The sequence below is a fragment of the Metopolophium dirhodum genome, chromosome 1, assembly GCF_019925205.1.
Source record: "Metopolophium dirhodum isolate CAU chromosome 1, ASM1992520v1, whole genome shotgun sequence".
In the NCBI taxonomy this organism is placed as follows: Eukaryota; Metazoa; Arthropoda; class Insecta; order Hemiptera; family Aphididae; genus Metopolophium; species Metopolophium dirhodum.
This window is the reverse complement of record NC_083560.1, coordinates 86,646,401-86,668,508: the sequence shown is the minus strand read 5'-3', so window position 1 is coordinate 86,668,508 and position 22,108 is coordinate 86,646,401. Positions and strand designations below refer to the sequence as shown.

General features: G+C 32.6%; 3 protein-coding genes and 1 pseudogene across 3 annotated transcripts; 3 read left to right on the top strand and 1 right to left on the bottom strand.

Moving 5' to 3' along the window:
• Positions 1 to 3,117: 3,117 nt before the first annotated feature.
• On the bottom strand, positions 3,118 to 7,213 carry LOC132943244 (piggyBac transposable element-derived protein 3-like). Its single transcript, XM_061012139.1, has 2 exons — positions 5,506 to 7,213; positions 3,118 to 3,188 (listed from the first exon to the last, which is right to left on the bottom strand). Exons 1-2 carry the CDS (start codon positions 7,211 to 7,213, stop codon positions 3,118 to 3,120), a joined length of 1,779 nt encoding a protein of 592 aa, XP_060868122.1.
• A 1,376-nt stretch (positions 7,214 to 8,589) lies between these two features.
• Positions 8,590 to 11,010, top strand: LOC132943235 (uncharacterized). Its single transcript, XM_061012128.1, has one exon. The coding sequence runs from the start codon at positions 8,590 to 8,592 to the stop codon at positions 11,008 to 11,010; it is 2,421 nt and encodes an 806-aa protein (XP_060868111.1).
• A 4,231-nt stretch (positions 11,011 to 15,241) lies between these two features.
• LOC132936832 (uncharacterized) lies at positions 15,242 to 15,883 on the top strand. The gene has a single exon (XM_061003612.1). The coding sequence runs from the start codon at positions 15,242 to 15,244 to the stop codon at positions 15,881 to 15,883; it is 642 nt and encodes a 213-aa protein (XP_060859595.1).
• A 2,433-nt stretch (positions 15,884 to 18,316) lies between these two features.
• On the top strand, positions 18,317 to 20,588 carry LOC132943225 (zinc finger MYM-type protein 1-like; annotated as a pseudogene).
• The last annotated feature ends 1,520 nt before the right edge of the window (positions 20,589 to 22,108 follow it).

Sequence of the window (22,108 nt, the reverse complement as noted above, 5' to 3'; positions counted from 1 at the left end):
TTTTGAAAATACCATAAAATTAAGCATGCAAAAACACACATTTAGAAAAAAAAATTTCAAAAAATCGCTTAAAAACTAAACTGCATTTTATGCATTGCATGCGTTTTTATGATATTACAAGTCACCCTTAGATTTTTTTGCAAAATAAAATTTATGCTATTATTGGGAAAAAATGTTTTTAAACTTCTAATGACAATATTCTTCTTTTGAAGTATCCTTTAATGTATAAAAAAATATACAAACCCCAAAACTCGACATATTCTATCACTAGAATCTGAAGCACTTTTGAAAGCAATGATAAAATCGCTGAGATCATGAAAAATGTTTAGCTATTGGAGGTAATGATTAGACCAATCGCATGGTTGAAGATAACATTTATGGTCATAAACATGATAAACATATTTTTAATGGAGGTACAGTTAAATTATATTAAATACCTACATTGATATTTTGAAATGTTTAAACAAAAACTAAATTGTTACATCTCACCTCGTAGTTCCAAGTCACCTCAATGGACGGTAGTGTGTAAATTGTACGATTTTTATGATGGAAAATAATGAAATACAAACAATTTTATCCGAGAGAGGTAATGAGTTGGCAAATGTTGGAGCTTTCGAGTACAGGTTTATTGGGTACAGGAAATAGAGGGAATTGTTGAAATGGCGACGTACAAAAAATGATTGTACCGCAACGATATATTCTGGGCAAGAGAAAAATATCGTACTGCATTCAAATAAACAACATCATCATGACGGAAATTTATTAAATAACATTCAAAAGCAAGTATTACGAGAAAATTACAAACGACGAGCTGAAGAATCGATGTAAATTCAGCCTCTTAAATAGGGTTACCACATTGTGTCTTTAAGAAAAGAGTATGTATACTTATATATTATAAAGTCATAAAAACTTTTAATGTTTAAATATTTTCATAGTTAATATTTATTTAATTAACAAGACATTTTATATACTAAATTATGTATGAAATACTTAATACTGAAATACATAATATTATCATACATTTGGTAAATAATTAGTTTTTATTTATAATTTTAATTACATTACCTATTGATAATTAAGATATATGTTTAAGTTTTAAGAGACATTTTTGATGACCACAATTTACAAATAGTAACTTGATACGTAAGCGTGAAGTTAACGTACTAAACTAGTACTAGTACATAGTAGCAAATACTAACACAGCCTAATTCCTATTTACAAACAACGATTTATCACATGTGACATGAATACCAGTATACCCGTATTACCGTAGAAATTTCGGAGAAAAACGTATTTAGGGAAAAAATTTAAATTTTAACTTTTTTTATGTTGGTATTTTTCAACACTTTATCATATATATTCAGTATTTAGCGGAATAAATTTTAATTGTAATATAATATACCAAACTAACTGACTTGATTTTAATTACACATTTTTAAGCCTTGAAATTTAACGTGTACATTTAATAGATGATTTAGGTGTATTTTTTGACACAAAAATGAATTTTAAAGAACATGCAAATAAAATAAAAATTAAGCATCATCAAAATTAGTATTCTTGAAACGAAATTGCTCAAATTGTAATAATCATTTCGCATTAAAAAAACATTTATTTGTCTATTGTACGTTCTCAGCTAGAATATGCTGCCTTTGTTTTGGTCTCCTAATTCCTTAATTTTAAATCAAACTCTTGACCTTGATTGACGGTATTTCTGAAGGAACACGAGCACGAGACAACAGAACAAACTGATTGTGACCAAGTCTTATTTACAGCGTAGGTACATACAATAACAGTTAATCACAATTTAGTGCAATCGTTGTAGATACAATTCTGGTTTCCTATCTATCCCAGTTATTTTCAACTTCCGTGGGTACCCATCGATCGATAGCAAAATCGTTTTTGACGAATATGACGTTATCAATTACCTATTAGTAATCTACACAACATGCATAGGTACTAATGAAAATCTGTCAACATTGTACACAAAATTTTCTTTTTATCGTGCTCAATCGGGTCGTCAAAAAGGTTAGATACTTAGATAATTATAATAGATACATTTAACAAAGTTATAATACTATAAAATAACATTTACTTGTACAGTCTTGTTGTTTTCATATAAAATAATAATCACTAATTCTCCCAATATGAAGTTATATTTAACAAATTATATAAGTAGTGAAAATATAAAATAAAAATTTACTTATGGGAAAAATACTGAGGGAGTTGCAATTGATGCTTATAATAGTGATGGGCGATTTTTTTTGGTCGATTTATCGATTTAATTAACCAATTTTCGGAGACACTAAAGCTAAAAGTCGTGAATGAACCGTACGTAAGGTGTATTCGTCATTTTGTCATTTTCGAATTGTGCATTATCAACTCGTGTTTTATATCTTTTCTGGAAAAACGGAAAAAATTCTCAATATTATGAGTACAACCAAGAGTTTAAATGAAGACAACAATAAAGAAGAAAATAAACGTAATCAGAAAATACGATGATAGTTGTTTAGACTTTGGTTTTACTTAAATTAAAATAGACAACGAAGAACGTCCCAAATGTGTTATTTGTTTAAAAGTATTAGCTGCCGGTAATATGATACCAAATAAATTTAAGCGTCATTTTGAAACTAATTATGGATCATTAATTAATAAAAAAAACGTGAATATTTTGTAAGACATCGTGAATAATTAGAAAAACAATCAACCGGTTTTATCAAACAGACAAGTGTTCCAACCAAAGCACTTTTAGCTTTTTATAAGGTAGCATTTCGTGTGGCTCAGAGTAAAAAACCTCATACAATTGCTGAAGAACTCATTTTACCATCAGCAATTGATATTGTTTCTACTATGATCGGGGAATCTACTGCAAACCAACATAAAAATATTCCCTTGTCTAATAATACAACAAGTCGCCGAATTCATGATATTTCTGACAATATAAAAAAACAGCTTATTAATAAATTAAAAAACAAAAATTTTGCAATTCAACTTGATGAAGCTACCGATAGTAATAAAGACGCACACTTGATATGTTATATTCGTTTTATGGACAAAACAAATATTATAGAAGAGTTATTATTTTACAAACCAATTTTCGGAGACACTAAGGCTAAAACCTTATTTGAGATCACTAATGACTTTATGAACTAAAGGTACTTCCTTTTGCATATGACCTGTAAACTTTTGAGCTATAGAAAACAAATAAAACCTCACATTTGACTTATTGTTAATAAATTTCTAATGTTTTGATAACTTCTATAATACGGCCCAGGAAGAGTTAGTGATGGGCGATTTTTTTTGGTCGATTTATCGATTTTTAAATCGATTCTGCTAGGGCGATTTTTTTGTGAAATCGATTTTTTTTTTGGCCGATTTTATCCGATTTTCTCATATTTTTTTTCTTGTATTTTTTTGAAATTTTGTATTGGTCACATTTTCTTTTACATGATAATTATGGTAATTGTAATCACGGTTCAAGATATCTACAACTGTGATTGTAATAAATATTTTTGATAAAGATACTGCAAGATTATTTGTTTACTACTCTATGCCCTATGGTTTATACCTAACGGCTAACCGTCCTGACCACCTTATCGGGCTTATCTATATTCTACAATATACATAATAGTATTATAGTGATTATATTATACACTATTATACACTAAACACTTTGTCACTTTGGTTTTTGACAGTTTGACTATTTAGTAGTATTTACTGTCAATTGTCAATTGTCATATGGTTCTTCGGTTCTTCCGTTCTTCGTTAATCGTTTACGTGTGTCGTGTACAGCTGTGGTTTGTGAATACGTGTGGAGTGTGCCCTGTGCAGTGGTTCAGTTTAGAGAAGTAGTGAATACATTATAGTATTATACAATAGTACAATGTCTTCGACTTCAAACATGTGGAATTACTTTGTGAAAGTTGATAAGCCTCATAAGGGTGGTTGTTGTAAATTATGTAATGTTGTCGTAAGAACTAGTGGCAATACAACCAACTTAAAGCAGCACCTAAAGCGCAAGCACCCCTCATTAAATACCTCAAAAAATGCTAAATGTTCTAAATCAAACACCATTGTTTACACATTTTTTATCAAATATACCTTATAAGTGTTTATAAAACACAAACTATTTTGTTCATCCAAGTTAAAAAAGTTGTCAACAGATATTTAAATAGATATTTATAATTATAATGGAAAAAAAAATATCCAACTCAATAAAGCATAATAATTTACAAATTATTGGTGGATTACTGAAATAAATTTTACAGGAAACTGCGGGTGCTAATTTTAAACCTGGGGGTGCTAAGCACCCCAAAGCACCCCCCTATGTGCGCTTATGGGCCGTAAAACATTTTAAATTTGGTAATTTATTCAATAAAATTTTAAAAAATTAAAAAATTAAGGGCGTATCATCCTCCCCCCTGTGACCAGCTATCACCATTTGGACACTGTCACTGTTCATTGAAGTGGTGAGTTCCGTTGTGATTGATGTAGCCATATAGGTACAACACTTTCCAGTGTATACTCGCTCCGAAATCAAGTGGGACTAAGGCAGGGAGTACTCGCACTGAAATTAATGAGTACAGAAAACCTTTATATATGAATCAATATGAACCAGGGCGTCACAAGGGAGAGCTAGAACATGACGTCAAAAAGCACCATCTAGTTGTTTAAAAAATCGTTATTTTACGAATCGATTCTCCAAAAAATCGATTTTTTGGGCAACGATTTTTTTCATTCTGATTTAAATCGATTCAAAAATCGATTCATCGACCTGAATCGCCCATCACTAGCTTATAAGCAAATGTTTGACAAAGAAGTTATTAAAAGTGGATTAGTTATTAGTCAATTTATTCCTTGGTTATGTGCTAGTCCATATGGATTAGATTTAAAAAATGGTAAAATAAGTCTTAGACTATCAACGTCGCCGCCGCTTTGACCGGTTTTTGCGTGCGTGTGCACAAGTCCGCGATTACCTGTGGACTTTGGTCCCGGTGGCAAATCGCACCGGTCAACGGCGATTATCGTTATCGGCTATCTGTACCGCCAGTTTTTGTGTGGCGTACAATGTCCCGCCACCACTCTAGTATGCTCCGGACCTGCACGACTGGTGTACCCCTTACAGACCGAAGTAATTTTTTTAATTTTTTTTTAATTTAACTCAAATAACATTTCTACATATACCTTAAGTATTTCAAAAAAATATATTGAAAAAAAAAATCACCCCAGGAGAGGTCAAAACTACCCCTTCACAATCGTGAGGGTTGGGTCTAAACTACTAAAAAAATATACACAGGTTTATCAATACAAAATAGGCATGAATAAAACTTTATTTAATTTGAAACTAAATACGTTTAATTTTAACAAACTTAGGTATTAACTTTATTTAAAAGAAAAAGAACATTAATAGGTACTTATAATTATTTTTGAATTTTTAAATATTATTATATTTTTTATTATTATATTATATTTATTTCAGCTGATAATAATTTTCAAAACACATTTTACCTTTGGACATACACAAAAATGTTTTACATTTTGTACACATAACTTTTGACCTATTTGTACAACCTTTGTATCTACAACTTAGAGGAGCTTTAAGGTCCATTGCTCTCGGCCAATGATGGTATCCATCGAGTCTTACATCGTCACCTGGTATAGGTGCGGGTGGTCGTATTTTTATTGGTGGTTCTCCATCTTCTTCGGTGTCTTGACATGTAGGTGATGGCGGTGTTGCCATAGTTAAGCATTCACCAATTTCCAATCTGAACTGTAGCAAATCTTTAATTTTTTTTTTCGGTAATTTATTAATTTTACAATCTTCTAAATATTCAAACCAACTGTTTGTTACTGATAGGTCAAGTAAGTGAAGTATAACTTTTAGTGGCCATTTTCTTGTTTTTAACCAAGTTCTATAATACTCCATCATTTGATCAAAATGATCAACGCCACCCATTTTTTCATTGTATTTTGATATCATATTAGGAATTTGTACGTCAATATATTTTTTTTGTGTTTTATCCCATCTGGACACTGTTGTTGTCGGTAAACCTACGTAACACGTTGATGTCGTAACTACTGACTTGTTGTCTTTCCATTTCAACATAGAAATATTTTTATCATCAGATACAACTTCTTCGAAATCCCCTCTTTTCATTTTAGAATCTGCTTTAAATTGGAATTTCTGTAGACGATTCATTTGTATAGTACCGGTTCCATGAACTTTTAGCTGTACTAATTTTTTCATCAACGGAATAGTCGTAAAATAACGATCGAAAAATACAGATGAACCTTCTGGTATTGTATTAATAAAACGTAAAATTACAGCCGGTCCAAGTCCTAAACTTTTATTAGGAAAAGGCGTGGTTAGTCCTTGGTAAATTTCAAAATCAATAATTAGACCATCAGACGTATTAATTACAAAATTTTTGAGACCAACTGGTCTAGGTTTACCTTTCACAAACTGTCTTATCTGACAACGTCCAAGAAAAGGTATCATTTGTTCATCAATTGAATAATAAGTTGATGATCGCTCAATAGATAAGCACCTGTTCCTTACAAAATCTATGAGTGGTTGAACTTTCCATAGTTTGTTATTTTTTTTCACTTCATCACTAACCAAATTTGCAAAATGTAGATTGACTCTTAATTGAAAAAAGCGATCTCGTGACATTATCGATGCAACAGGATCGTATCGAAACTTAGCACTCCAATACATTCGGAGACGAGGAAATTTAATACAACCAATAATAACGTGAATCCCAAAAAATTGTTTCATTTCAATAGACGTTGTCTTTAATATTTTACCCGTATTTTCCATGTAATATTGATTAGTGCACAACGCCGCAAGTTCATATAATTCTTCGGGAAAATATTTTTTTAAATATTCCATAGGTGTACCCACAGGTAAGGTTTTCGGAATTTTATCGGAGAATATTTTAGATGTAAATGACTGTATGCGCCACTTAACTTTTTCGAAAATCGAACCATTTTCGTTACCTTCGTTAACAGTATGGTCGACACTTACTTGTCTGCCAGTTTCAAGTTGTTCGGTCTCTACTGCGTCTAATTCTACTTCAGAATCACTTGACTCATACAAAATATTATTTCCATGTTGATTAGGTAAAGTAAAGCTTGGATCTGCATCATAATCGTCGTTATCTTCAAATTCTAGGTCAGAATCATCTAACAAATCTAAAATTTGATCGACATTCATGGTAGACGCAAATACGTAACAATAGACCGGATACTCACGAACGTGATACTAAATATTGTTCGTGCGATTACGGCGACAAAAACAAATATTACGTAGCCAGTGATGTTAGAAACGGTTTTGAAATCATATGATTAATTAAATGAAACGACAAAATCATTGGTATGGTAAATATACACAGAGAAAATAACTCGAATACTATGGATATATTAAATTGATAAAAACCTAAAACTAATAGTACGTGGAGCATGGCTGGGTTTTACCCGATTACTTTTAAAATTAGATAAAACGATAGAACGTAACCTTCACAATCGTGCGAGACCGGTCTGAACAGAGTAGAATAAATATAACAATAAAAAAAAAAAAAAAAACCATACCCTCACGATCGTGCTTTGTCGGTCTGTAAGGGGTACGCGTCTGTCGTCTGTTAAAACGCGTCATTAATTACGTCTTAAAGTTTTAACGCTGTTGTTGCCGTTCGTCGTGTGGACCCGTCTTCTTGCTGTCCATCACTGTTGACGATCGTCAATTTGTTGTTCGTTGTTCCGCTGCCGTGTACTACGAGTTACTCTTGAACGTCGCGTCGACCGCCGCTGTCGGTAACGAAAGTTACGTAATTGTGGGCCGCCGCGAGCGAACATCGTACGTGCCGTTGTTACCTGCCGTCCTATCACGTTAAACGGTGGATTTATTGCTCCGTTGCCGTTATCACCGTTGCCAAGCCTGTTGATACCACTCCGTCGGATCGCCGTACGCTGTACACTAATAATTGTACGAGAGCCGCCGTCAATAGCTGTAATCAATCTCACGGTCGTATCATTTTTTTGTTGTTGTTATTTTCTGTACCTACTCAATATTGTTTATTATTTTATTGTTTTTCTTTCTAATTACCTGTATTGCGCGTAGGAACTTAGTACATAATTTCTCTTGTGTTTGTTGTTAAATTATATTGTTATGTAATAAAACAAAATACGTGTTCCTATCACTACAGTCAAAATTTGTCTTGACTTTTTGTTCCACACACATAAGTTTACTAACCGACGCGAGTCGTCAGATTAACCGCCTCAAGGTAGGAGTTTGATGGCGCAACATTTGGTAGCAGAGAGCGTGGTTTTACCACAACAATTAGTAGCGTTCTGTTAATAAACTTGTTACTGCATTGTATTCAGTGTAATGCAATATTATTTGACGTGTCTGTAGTGTAACTAGTATAAATAGTATAACTCTATAGTACTTATAGCTATAATATTCTGTAGTAGAACTTGTTAAAAAAAAAAAAAAAATTTTTCTCATTCACATCTGAGGTGAATACACACGTTAGTTAAGTAATTGTATAGGTACTCCTCCAGCTTAGTATTTCGTTTCCTATCCTTATCATAATGCCGGACCCTGAAGATAAAGAATCTAAAGAACAGGAGCGAGTTGACCGACGTCGAATCAAAGCGACATTTAAACGGGATAGTGCTATCGCAAGTATTCGCGCGATTCATTCATTGTCCGTGAAAGCGTCCACTAATAGTGATGTAGTTCCAAAATTCTTAGTCGCCGCTCGCAGCTTAAATAGCTTGTGGACGCAATTTGAATTGGAGGATAGCATGGCGCTTGAGTGTATGATCGCGTTGGGCACATACGCGAAATATAGTGAAGTAATTCCGTCGGAAATTTGTGCTCTTGTCGACGAATCTATTTCTGTTGCTGAAGCTTTAGCACCGACTGAGACTCCGGATGCCGTTCCACCCAAAATTCAACGGTCATCACGTCTACCGGAAATTCCATTGCCGTCGTTTGACGGAGAATTGTCAGGGTGGCCGGTTTTTCGAGATCGTTTTACCGTACGTGTTGTGAAAGATACCGAGCTTACAAATATAGAACGGTTCTATTACCTCTTAGGGTGTCTTACCGGTGAAGCTCTTCATGCCGTAAGAAACATCCCGGTATCTGAGAGCACCTATGACCTTGCTTGGTCAACGTTGGTTGAGCGTTTTGACAAGCCAAGGCAGTTAGCGACAATTATCGTCGACAAACTTATAACTGCCCCTGTCCATTCACAAGAAACAGTAGAAAGTTTAAAAGATTTTATAAGTTTGTTTTCGGACCACGTGTCAGTGCTTAAATCGTTGAATATTCCGCACCTCGGTGAATTTCTCCAGTTCGCATTGTCTGCGCGCTGTTTACCGTTGTTCACTCGCAAGGCATTTGAAGAGACGAATAATACTGAATTTCCTGAGTTTTCGGATATTGCTGCATACGTCAAGGCCCGTGTATCGCTTTTGGAGGCAGTCCACTGTTCTAATGTTCCAAAACATCCTACTCACACTCATAGTCATTCGAAACCAGTTCCAACTAGGTTTGGATCAAAAGGTTCGAAGGTTTCGTTGCTGTCTTCAAAGACTGATGATTCGGCCTCATCAAAGTGTCTGTTCTGTTCGGGAAGCCATGCATCAGTCGAGTGTAATGAGTTTTCAAAAATGTCTCTGGATGAGAGGTATGACATCGCCCGTAAGACTAGGATCTGTTTTCGGTGTCTTAATTCAACTCATTGGTCTAATCATTGTGAAACAACCAAACCGTGTACTAAGTGTTCTGGTCGTCATCACACTTTATTACACCCCGTAAGTAAGCCCTCGTCGTCTTCTGACTCGACTCCGGTTGTCACAGCGTCAACAACCTCTTCAATTACGAACTCACTAAACAAAACAACTGTACTTTTGGGAACAGCCTTAGTTCACGTGCGTGATCGCGCTAGTTATATGCAATCTGTTCGAGTTCTTATTGACTCTGCCTCTCAGATCTTCGCCATGTCCATCGCCTGTGTGGATCGTCTGGGTCTAAAAAGAAGTAGATGGACCGCACCGATAACTGGCTTGACTGGCGTATCGATACCAGCAATATCAGGAAAAGTCGATTGTTATATGACGCCCAGACATACTACGGACCCAACATTTTCCTTAACTGCTTGGGTCATGCCAACTATAGTTTCAAATATGCCATCTCAACATCTACCGAAGCTTATCAAGGACAAGTATTCCCATCTTGCACTAGCTGACCCTCACTTTGACCGGTCCGCACCTATTGATATGCTACTGGGAGCAGACGTGTTTGCTCGAATCATGGATGGAAAACGGGTGTCAATCGGTGATTCTCTACCTGTCGCATACGGATCAGTCTTTGGTTGGGTCTTGATAGGCGAACTCCCTGTTCAACAGTACCATTGTAACACCGCTGTATCCCTGTCGGTATCACTGGAAGGGCTGGTCCAACGTTTTTGGCAACTCGAAGAACTGGATGAAGCTCCTACTACGTTTACTAGTGATGGACAATGTGAGTCCATTTATGCTTCTGAAAGCCGTCGAGACAATTCTGGTCGATTCCTAGTTCCTTTGCCATTCATACCGAAACACCGCGATGAAACATTTCCTGGTTCTCGCAATATTGCCGAACGTCGTTTTCAAAACCTGGAGCGGAAACTTCAAAACGACGATGTGCTATATACCGCATACAAACATTTTATGAGCGAATATGAAACCTTAGGTCATATGTCAGTTGCTACTGAACCTGGTGCCTACGTCATTCCGCATCACCCTGTTTTCAAGTCCAACTGTCCATCGAGCAAAATCCTAGTGGTATTCGATGGATCGGCGAAGGCTGCCTCTCTGTTGTCATTAAATCAATGTCTATACGCCGGTCCGAAGTTACAGCTGGATATCGTGGTCATTCTAGTTCGATTCCGACTTCACCAGTTCGTCTTTACTGCAGATGTTTGCAAGATGTACAGGCAAATTCTCGTTCTGCCAGAATAGATGGCCATAGATGGATTTTCATAATTCCTTCTATGGCCATATACATTTAAAAATGACCAAATCTTATAATTATTAGTAATAGAACCTAAATCTATTTCTTTAGCTTAAATGGCACCTCATACAAAAAATAAACCAGTTGCTAAGAGATTTAAGTACTCGCCAAATAAAATAAAATTAGCTTAACAATTTTTTCTTTTTCTTTGGAATAATAATAAATATTAATAATCGCAGTTCTTTTTTTCCTTTAGAGTTGGTAGTTTCATCATAAATAAGACTATAATAAGCACCATTTAAATCTTTAATAAGTTGACTTTTAAAAAAAGGCCCCAAAGTATCTGTTATAAGATATTTTAATTTCTCTCTACTTATCAATAATTCTTTAGGTAAAGAATCAGGAAACATTGTTATAAATACATCAACTATACCATTACAAGAAGCAAATAAGTAGTTACTAGCTACACATTGGAGTGTCCAAACAATTTCGGCAACCACAGCTTTGTCACTGATATTATACAAATGTAAACTTGAATTAAATGTATCTGGCTTACTAGTAGTGGATGAAATTTGTTCTGAACTTATAGAAGTTCATCGTAGCTGTTTCAAGTTCAATTTATCTTTACATTGCTGTACATGTTTTAACGTTGAAGCATGTTGAGTTAATCCCTGGAATCCTTTTAGCGAAATACTAATCATAGCACTGCACACAAAACAAAATACGTCAAGTCGCTTAGCCCATTATTTTACTTTAAAACCTTGGCTATCGTCTTTTTCAAACCAAACATCACTCAATTTGCATTTTCCCATTTTTCAACAAAAAAACTATTTCAATATTAAAACTAAATAACAAACATGCTACTAAATATTAATATAGGAAGTAGGAACCATATTGTTTTTGATTTTTAGGACAGTATCAATTTGTACGATTTATGTCTGACATAGCACGTGCATATCCTGTTTTCCTGGGATAGGATTTAATCTTATGACCAGGGATATTGAAAATTGGCAATGCCCTGAGTACCTAAGTACTTTAAGTACTATAACACTCATTAAAAAAATAACCAAATGTTTTTATCGTATACATAATACGTCATATTAAAAAAAATCTTGTCGTGTTTTATTTCCAGAAATCGTATACGTCGGCAGTAAATCGCTCATCCGGAAGAAAAACGACACAAATCAAAAAGTGCTATTTTTCAGGAGAGTGGATTAAACATTTTTTTATTTTGTTTGTAAATTATTTTGATATTTATTCATTAACAATGCAAATAAATCAGACCTTATGTTATTTTGCATATTGTACTTATTAATTTAAAGTTACATAATATAATTTTAATTATTACCATGTTAAAAAAAAAATAAATGACAAATTACTTTTTTGATATTGACAATTTATTTAATTATTATATCAACGAGTAACATAAAATTTTTCTTATTAGGCATAACAGAAGCTAGCACATTAACAGTTTTCTTAATATTATTAAAAATTAGTAACATAATACTTTCATAATTGAGTATAACAATAACATAACATAAACTGTTTTTTAAATTTTTAAAAAATGAGAAACATAATATTTTTCTTATTAAGTAGGCAAGTATAACAAAAACTCAAACATAAGCAGTCTTCTGAATTTAAAAAATAGTAACATAATATTTTCTTATTAAGTAAGTATATTATTATCAAAAACTAAGACATTAAAAATGTTGTAAATTATTAAAAAATGAACATAACAAATCTTCTTATAGAATGTAATTAAATATAAAAATAACTAATAGGTAGAATTCAGGCTTATAAGTTATTATAAAAGTCATAATAATAATTAGGAACACAATTTTTTCTAATTAAAGATAACAACCCACTTTTTTTTGCTTCAGTTATACCAGGTTTCACATCATAAGCTCTTTTTAATTCTAAATTATTATTTAATTGGTTACTGGTATTCCTAGTTTTTTTATTTTTTATACTTATACAATTAAATTCAGTCTGTTCATAAGAGTTTTTAAAATAAATAGTATCTGGATCATCTTTTGTCACTTTAAACATTTTTGTTTCTGTTATTTTGAATGCATTTGAAAAACTGTTGATCCCTAATTTAGTTGTAAGATCTTTTAAATCAAAAAAATCTTTATAGCACATTTCCTGAACTTCATACGGATTGCCACTTTTTTTAGCAGATCTAATAAAAGTTACATATTGTTCAGGAACATAAATAGGACCAGATTTCTTTGATTTTTTTATATTTCTTTCTATAACAGAGTGTGCATTGTCGCCCTCATTTTGTGTGTGACCAGTGATTAAATATTTGTGTGTGATACTATTTATATGTGAAAAATTTAGAACTGCATACAAGTACATAGCTAAAATAAATTTATTTTTCTGTTGTCCAGCGCAGTTATCACTATAAAATATCACATCTAATTTAGCACTTGCTTCAGTTTCAATTGCATTTTGCTGTAATACCTTAAGATAATTTAATATACAAGACCCAATATCATTAGCACCTCTATGTGCTTGACCTTCATGCCATACATAACATTGGACGTCATTTGTTTGTAAATTGTACACCGTAAAGTTAAAAACATTGAGTTTTGAAACATAATAAAACGAAGATGCATTCCCCAATGGGCATGGTAAACTGCTTGAAGATCATAGACTGCTGTCACACAATTTGCTTGTTTATCTATTTCTTTTTCTAACCGAGACAATTCCTAAAAATAATATCATTGTCAGTGTGAATCATCAATCAACTACCGAATTTTCCGACGTAGGGAGATCTGTCGAAACGTTATGGGTTTGTCCGATATATGATTGCCGATTGCCTACCAGTAGACAGTTGACAAGTGCGTGCATCTATATGATACCAAGATTCAAGAGTATCGATATAACTTACAATAGGTACTATGATATTATGTTAATAAGTATGAAATAATAAAGATTCAAGTTGTGGTAAAAAGTATGAAAAGCGTAATGTCGTTAAGAGATCTCGTGTGTATTTGCGTATCGTATACCTGAACTGTATGACACTGGAATAAAATATTGAAGTACAACGTTGGGAGATCATAGTAAAATAGTAATGTACCTAGCCTTACTGATGATCTTCGTCTACTTATCTGTAAGAATCAACTACTGCCTATAAACTTACTACTTTAGGAGATCCGTTATCGGAATTCCGATTGCAGGCCAATATTATTATGACACGTGCAACTGTGCAAGCAGGTCCTACTACTACAGTACGCACTGTCACAATGAAAAAAAATACAAGTAGTATGTTTAAATGGCGAGCCAGAAGCACCGCCCTACTATTGATATATAAAACTACAAAAGTTTACATTCATATGGAATGGATGGGCGCCCAATAATTAATATACATAAATAGAATTAACAATATAGGTACAAATAATGTCTACGATGATAATACTGTAGTGGTATAATCACCGGTCTCTCTGGTACCTGCAATGTTGCCACTCGTTCTCCTTTCCGACTGCTTATTGGTCCACACGGCGATTCAATACTGGTATACTGGGAATCCCACGATGGCCACTGACGAGTGGCGCACACTAATAATTTGGCCGTAATCCGTGGAAGACACCGTAAAATGGTAGTGTCGGAGTCGAGAAATATATCACCACTTACACGTCGCCGATACTCCGCGCGACACAATGACCTTGTATTAGATGAACAACAAAGAAATATCCAACAATCAATAATAAATATGAGATTTATTATTGATAAACAATGGTCATATGAGGTTTCAACAAATGCCAGCAAAGAAATATATCAGAAGAAATGGAATAAGCCAGCTTATCTTCCTCTTACTTCAGATATAATGCTATTTAGAAACCACTTAATAAATATTCAAAATCAAAGTGCGAAAGTTTTAAAATAGATTTTAATAATTTGAAAGCTTATAAAGAATTGCAAGAAAGTATTTTAGCTCAACTAATTTTACTGAATCGAAGAAGGTCTGGTGAAGTCCAACGCATATTTTTGGAAACTTACGTATCTGCACCAAGTGAAGTTTCTCAAGCGGAGGTTGAGTCATCTCTTTCCGAAATTGAGCGCCATCTTACAAAACAATTTAAAAGGATTGTGTTAAGAGGCAAGCGAGGTCGTGGTGTATCAATTTTATTTACTCCCAACCTACAAAAATCAATAAAGCTATTGATTGAAACAAGAAAAGTTACAAACTATATTGATAAACAAAATACATACTTATTTGCATTACCTAATACTATGAGTTGTTTGAGAGGATTAGATGCAATTCGAAAATTTAGTAAGGACAGTGGAACCAAAAATCCAGAAAATTTAACGTCTACAAGATTACGGAAACAAGTAGCTACTGTAGCACAACTGTTAAATCTATCAGAAAGTGACACTGAACAATTAGCCACATTTATGGGACACTCTAAAGAAGTCCACAAACAATTTTATCGCCTTTCAGAAAGTACTTTTCAGGTTGCCAAAGTCAGTAAATTATTATTAATGATGGAAAAGGGGCAAGGACAGGAGTACAGAGGTAAAAGTTTAGATGAGGTAGATATCAATATGGACAGCTTAGTAACAGATATAGAAGAAAGCTCAGATGAAGAAATAGATCATTCTGAAAAAAAAATAACAGTAATAGCTTCAACAAAAAACAATAAACCTGAAGAAAAGAAAAATGAAGAAAAGAAACATGTAAGAGTATGCTGGTCAGAGGAAGAGAAAAAAGTAACGAGAGAATATTTTCAGAAACACATATTATTAAATAAAGCACCTAAAAAAGATGAATGTAATGCACTAAAAATAAAATATCCACAACTGTTCGAAAATAAGCCATGGAAAAAAATAAAAACTTTTGTTCACAATATAATATACAACAAGCCTAAAAAGTAAACATACCAATTTGTACACATTGAATAACTTTTGTATTTCTTATTTTATTTATTGGTAAACTAAAGATAATATACCTATTATTAATTCAAATATTATATTACTTACTACTATGATTAATTTCAAGTATTTGTTAAATTAGTTTAAATGTTGTGTAGTCACTACTTCACTAGTCCTATTGATGCTGATGCGGTACATTTTGTCCGTTCTCATTTCACACCTACCGTTGCAACATGCAGCCACATTGTGTATAAGCATCAGTTCTGTTTTGGAAGTTTGGCAACGTTTAATGAATCTAATAAGATGATAACCTTTTGAATAAAATACACTCTGGATCTAACAAGATGCGCCAAACAATCAAAATCACACTCATGGATCCCACATTATACTAATATTTCTTATACATTCTTTGGATCTCGGAAGGATATATAGTATCTTAAAAATTTCTTGAGTGTATGGTAATTGTTTTTATCACATCAAATATAACAATTTTTATTATAATTTTTGTAATTGGTCCAATTAATATAATTTGATGTTTAATGCCGGATCTAATATCGTAGCCTTTTTCTTATGGATCCCATAAAATACTCCCTGCGTGTTTGTGTGTGTGGGTGTGTGTATAGTGTATGATCTTTTATATTATAAAATGTTGCGATAATAATCTATTTTTAAAAATAGAAATAGGCATAATCATGAAATTATTTTTCCCCTACCAAGTACCTACCGGCTGTCCGGCTACCAAGAGTCTACCAAATACCAATATTATTTAATCATCACAACCCGTCGTCGTCGATGTTGTTGTCATATACGACTTATTTGTTTTATTTCTTGTCGTCAAAATATGTTTTTGTGATTTGTGTCTTGTGACATTATTTTGAACACTTGAATATTAAATTTAAAACAATGTCCACTAATATTAATTGTTTATGTGATAAAAGAAGATTAAATCTGAATGACACCAATTGGAGAAGACATTTAACTTCTTGTAATATCGCCAAATTAAAAAAATCTAACGTTGTAAACGATGTGTCTAGTTTTTTTACTAAAAAACGCAAGATTTATGAATAACAGGATTCTCCAAATAAAGGTAACTGTAAATTATTAATTATGACATCTAAATTGTCTCAATTACTTATTTATATTAGATTATTATGTTTTTTTTTAATAAAAAAGTTATTTTTACTATCTGTTATTGTTGACTTTTAACAAATTAAATTGTACCTACAATACAATTATTTAACCAATAAAATCATAAAAAAAAAAATGTATTGGATATTTTTGGCTTTTTAAATGTACATATTGAGTTTTTGATTGCATAAAGACATTAGACTTGCATATTCACTATTTAGTGCTTTTTAGAACTAGAAGTCCTCAAACTAGTCAAACTTAATTATAATTATACAATATAAATTCTAGGTAGGTACCTACTTATCTTATTTGTTTTAAATTTTTACTTGAACGACGGAAAAATATCTTCAACAATACAATATTATATTATTACAGTACTGTATTTATTTATAGTTTGCAAGTTTGTATAAATCCTCTTAACATATCTACATAGTTAATTTTAAATATTTTAATAAATAATATTTGTAAATTTGTAATTAAAGTTAAAAACGAAGATATTCCACCTTCTAGTATTGAAGACAATGATACAGAACATACACAGCATAATTATTTGATATATCAAAATTCTAATTCTGGTAAGTAAACATTTTTCTTAATTAGAAAAAGTTTACTAGTTTTGGGAAAAGCGCAGAACTTCAGAGTGCATTTATATACTGAATTAGATTATCCAAAAATTACTTACCTTTATATAGCAAATAATAATTTGTCCTATACATTTTCCTAAAATATGTATTTTTTTTAATTTAGAAGATATTGAACCAGAGCAATTTGCTAGAGATTTGTGTGATAGCCGTGAGAGCAGTATAATTTCAAAGGCAACTGAATCGACAAACTTAACAGGTACGTGGATATGAAAATGTTATACTTAAATAGTATAATTTATACCTATTTATATAGATAACTACATAATTGTGGCCTTGTGGGGGAACATGGGGCTATAAAATAGTAATAATTTATTTTATTCCAACTGACAAGAATTAACATTTTATAACATTACAATAATAACAATAAAATATAAGTTGGTGGTAGTTAATTAGACTGACAGTGATAAATCATAATTTCTTTTTAGAATACCAAGTTATGGATAATGTGTTCCCAAATGATCCTGTTCATTGGCCAGAAACCATGTCAAATGAAATATGAACATACTTTGTGAATCTCGGACCTTGTCAGCCATTGCCTTCTGATCTAAAATACAACAAATTCCCTACAAAAAATGAAAGTCATTATTTTCAACGTTTACCAGATGGCAACTTAACAAAACGCACCTGGCTATCATACTCGCCTTTACTTGATAGAGTATTTTGAATGTCTTGTAGATTATTTGGTTTGGTTAAGGCAAAAAAATCATTTTTATCTTCTAAAGGTACCTGTGATTATAGAAACATTGCTAAAACAATTCACCATCACGAGTGTTTACCCGAACATATTCAAAGTGATATTAGCGGGGGCTTGTACTTCACCAGAACAAGAATTGATATTACACTTTTAAAATCAGCAAACCACCAAGTAGCAGAAAACCGAGAAATCTTAATGGTTATCATTGATGCTCTACTTTTTACTGCCAGACTGAATATTGCATTAAGAGGGCACGATGAAAGTAATACCTCAATGAACAAAGGTGTTGTATATGCATGCACGCGTATGTATGTATGCATGTATGTATGTATGTATGTATGTATATGTATAAATGTAATACATATATAGGGATAAATGTGTTGACTCGGGGTAAGACGAGTGTGTGACCGATTCGATTCTCACGATGGTCTACGTGACCGAAAGGGCTGGGTCAGCACATTCTTAGAGGCCTGGACGGACCGTTGCGGCGGGCCTCGCCCGGCGGACGGAAGTCGTGTAAGGTCGAAAGAGTGAGTATCACCCGCGTTACTGGTCAGAGCATCTTTTATAGTTTATTACAGAGCCTCATATAGTTTTAATCAGAACCTCTATCAGTGTCAGTATTTATATAGATTCATTACATAAATTATATATACATTAATTCTTTTGTGTTCAATTGAAATATTTAGTATTAATATCAACTTATAAAAGCATTATATACATTATTACAACAAGTGTCTAATTTAATAAATTGGTAATCTTAGTATACGTAATCTACGTGTTAATTATTTAACACCAATACCTACGGTTTAACGTCATTCGACGGTGGATCACACTTCAAAGGGAACTTTTTAGAACTTTTGAAGTTATTATCAAAACATCATGGGCCCTTAAATTCTCATTTAAAAAAAATAGAAGGTAAACACAACCGAGTTACATTTTTATCAAGTTTAAGTCAAAACAAACTGTTGAGCATATTATCAGAAATTGTGCGTTCTAAGATTTTATTTGATGTTAAAAAATCCGGTCTCTTTTCAGTCATCATAGACACTACTACAGACGTGTCTACATTAGAGCAATTTACCTTTTTACTTAGATATGTAAATGATAAAGGTAAAATTGAAGAAAGATTAGTGACATTGGTAACTTCACCAGATTCAACTGGAAAAGGAATGTATGAAGTATTTTTTAATATAACAGAAAAATATAATATTAATTGGAAAAGAGATTTGTGTGCACAAGCTTACGATGGAGCAGCTTCAATGCAAGGCCAATATTCAGGATTAAAAACTTTAATACAACATGAAAACCCTAATGCTTTATATGTGTGGTATTCTGCACATCTTTTAAACTTGGTAATAGTTTATACATGTGACTGTTGTACCAAAACAAAGGTTTTTTTTTGGTGATATTAAAGTGTTAGTTGAGTTTATGCGTGCACGAAAAAGAACTGCCACTTTTGTATTTTTTCAAAATAAATTATATCCAAATGAACGAGTGCGACACTTAAAACGTTTTTCTACCACAAGGTGGACTTCACATTACCGAGTATTACAGTAGTATATGAAAAATATGCTGCATTATTACAATCATTGAATGCAATTGCTTCTGCGGAAGATTCTGATCGTGAAACAAGTTAAATAGCCAAAAGTTTATCAATGAGATTATCTTCTTTTGAATTTATTATAGCCATGAATTTAGTTAAAACTATATTTGCAATTACTACTCCAGTTTCAAATTACCTTCAATCTAAATCAATTGATTTTATAGAAGCAATTAATCTTGTTTATTACCTAACCGTTTAATTGATCTTAGAGATAATTATAAATGTCAAAATCTGATAAATGAAGCAAAAAGTTTTGCAAAAGACCAAAACTTAACAGAAAGAAACTTTAAAGAAGTAAGGTTGCGTAAAAAAAAAATTATGCCTGGAGAATTGTCTAGAGATGAAATTTCTTCTACTGCTCAAGATGTATTTAGAAGTGATGTGTATTTTAAAGTGTTGGATGTCATTATAAATTCTATTGAATCAAGGTTTAAAGACTCTAGAGAGATAATGAAGGACCTGTGTGACCTACTTTCACCTATACGACTTCTGTCTTATAGTAAAAAGAATAGTAAAAAATTGCCTGAAGATGCTTTTGACTAATTAGCAAAATGAATACATGGTATAAATTTACAAGATTTAAGAGTAGAGTATTTAGCTTTCAGTAGTAGCTTACATGAATACCGTAGGACTTAAACCAAAACAACTACATGAGAATGTCAAGTGTTGTATACACAAGTTCTGAAGATAGTGATTCTAGTATCACTAGTTATGAAGATGACAGACAAGTAGTTGAAAAAAAAGTTAGTGTAGAAAGAATTCTTCATATTTTGTCAAGTTACAACTTGATATCAGCGTTTCCCAATTTGTACAAAGCTTATAAGTCACTTGGTACAATACCTGCTTCTTTTGCTTCAGCTGAACGTAGCTTTTCAAAGGTAATACTAATTTTGACATTCCCAACTCCGAAAACACACTGATAGCCACTTACGCCGACGACACGGCAATCCTCTCATCCCATTCCAATTCCACAACAGCATACCAAAACCTCCAAACTCATCTTGATAATATTTCAAAATGGTCCACCAAATGGAGAATAAAAATCAATACAGACAAGTCCTTTCACAATCATTTTACTTTGAGAAAAGCTGTTCTTCCTACAATCTATTTTCAAAACAATCCAATCCAAACCACAACTCAAACGAAATACTTAGGTCTAATTTTAGACAAGCGTCTAACTTGGGGCCCACACCTCAAAATCAAAAGAAAGACTCTTAACACCAGACTTCATCTTTTACGGCCTATTCTCAAGTCCAAACTCTCTATTGAAAACAAATTACTAATATACAAATCAATGCTAAAACCTATCTGGGCCTACGGAATCCAAATATGGGGATGTGCCAAACCTTCCCAAATACGGACTATACAAGCCTTCCAGTCTATTTTCCTTCGCCTAATAACATCTGCGCCATGGTACGTCTCAAACCTCTCAATACATAAGGATCTTAAAATTGAAACAGTCTCTAAAACAGCCAAAAACTACTACAAAAATGTACACACCAAAACAGTTAACCACACAAATCCATTGATTTCCAACTTGACCAGTGAATTCATGCCTAATAACCCCCCACGTCGATTAAAAAGACACTGGTGTCGCGATATCCTGAATCCCGACCTGCACTAATTAAAAAAAATAATAAAACCTCTCCCCCAAGCTAGAGGGTATCCACACTGGTGGGCCTCCCTCCTCACGCCATTCATGTTGTTGTTTCTTATTATATTATCAAATTTACTTATTGTATGTATATAAATATTCTATTTTATCTAATTTTTTTTCTAACATTTTGTTTTAGGTAAAAGTTCCACAACTCAACAAGACCGACTTGATTTTGAGCATGGAAAAGGATATTGAAATCAATTACAATGAAGCCTATGGCTTATAGTCATACGTTTGCCATGACTTCAGATGTTTTAAAAAAAAAGTTGATATTTAAATAATTAATTTCATATTTTTAAATTTGTTTTAAGTTAATATAATACATTATATACATTATCTAGATTGCTGTAAAATACGTTAATTAGAATAACATTGTAAGAATAAAGGAACTGTCTATCATCTCCTAGAATGCAATTATTTTATAATAATAGGTTATGTTAGCTAACCTACATTTTATTATTATGTTTTATTTTCTTTAGTTTCTTCAAAAACAAAAAAA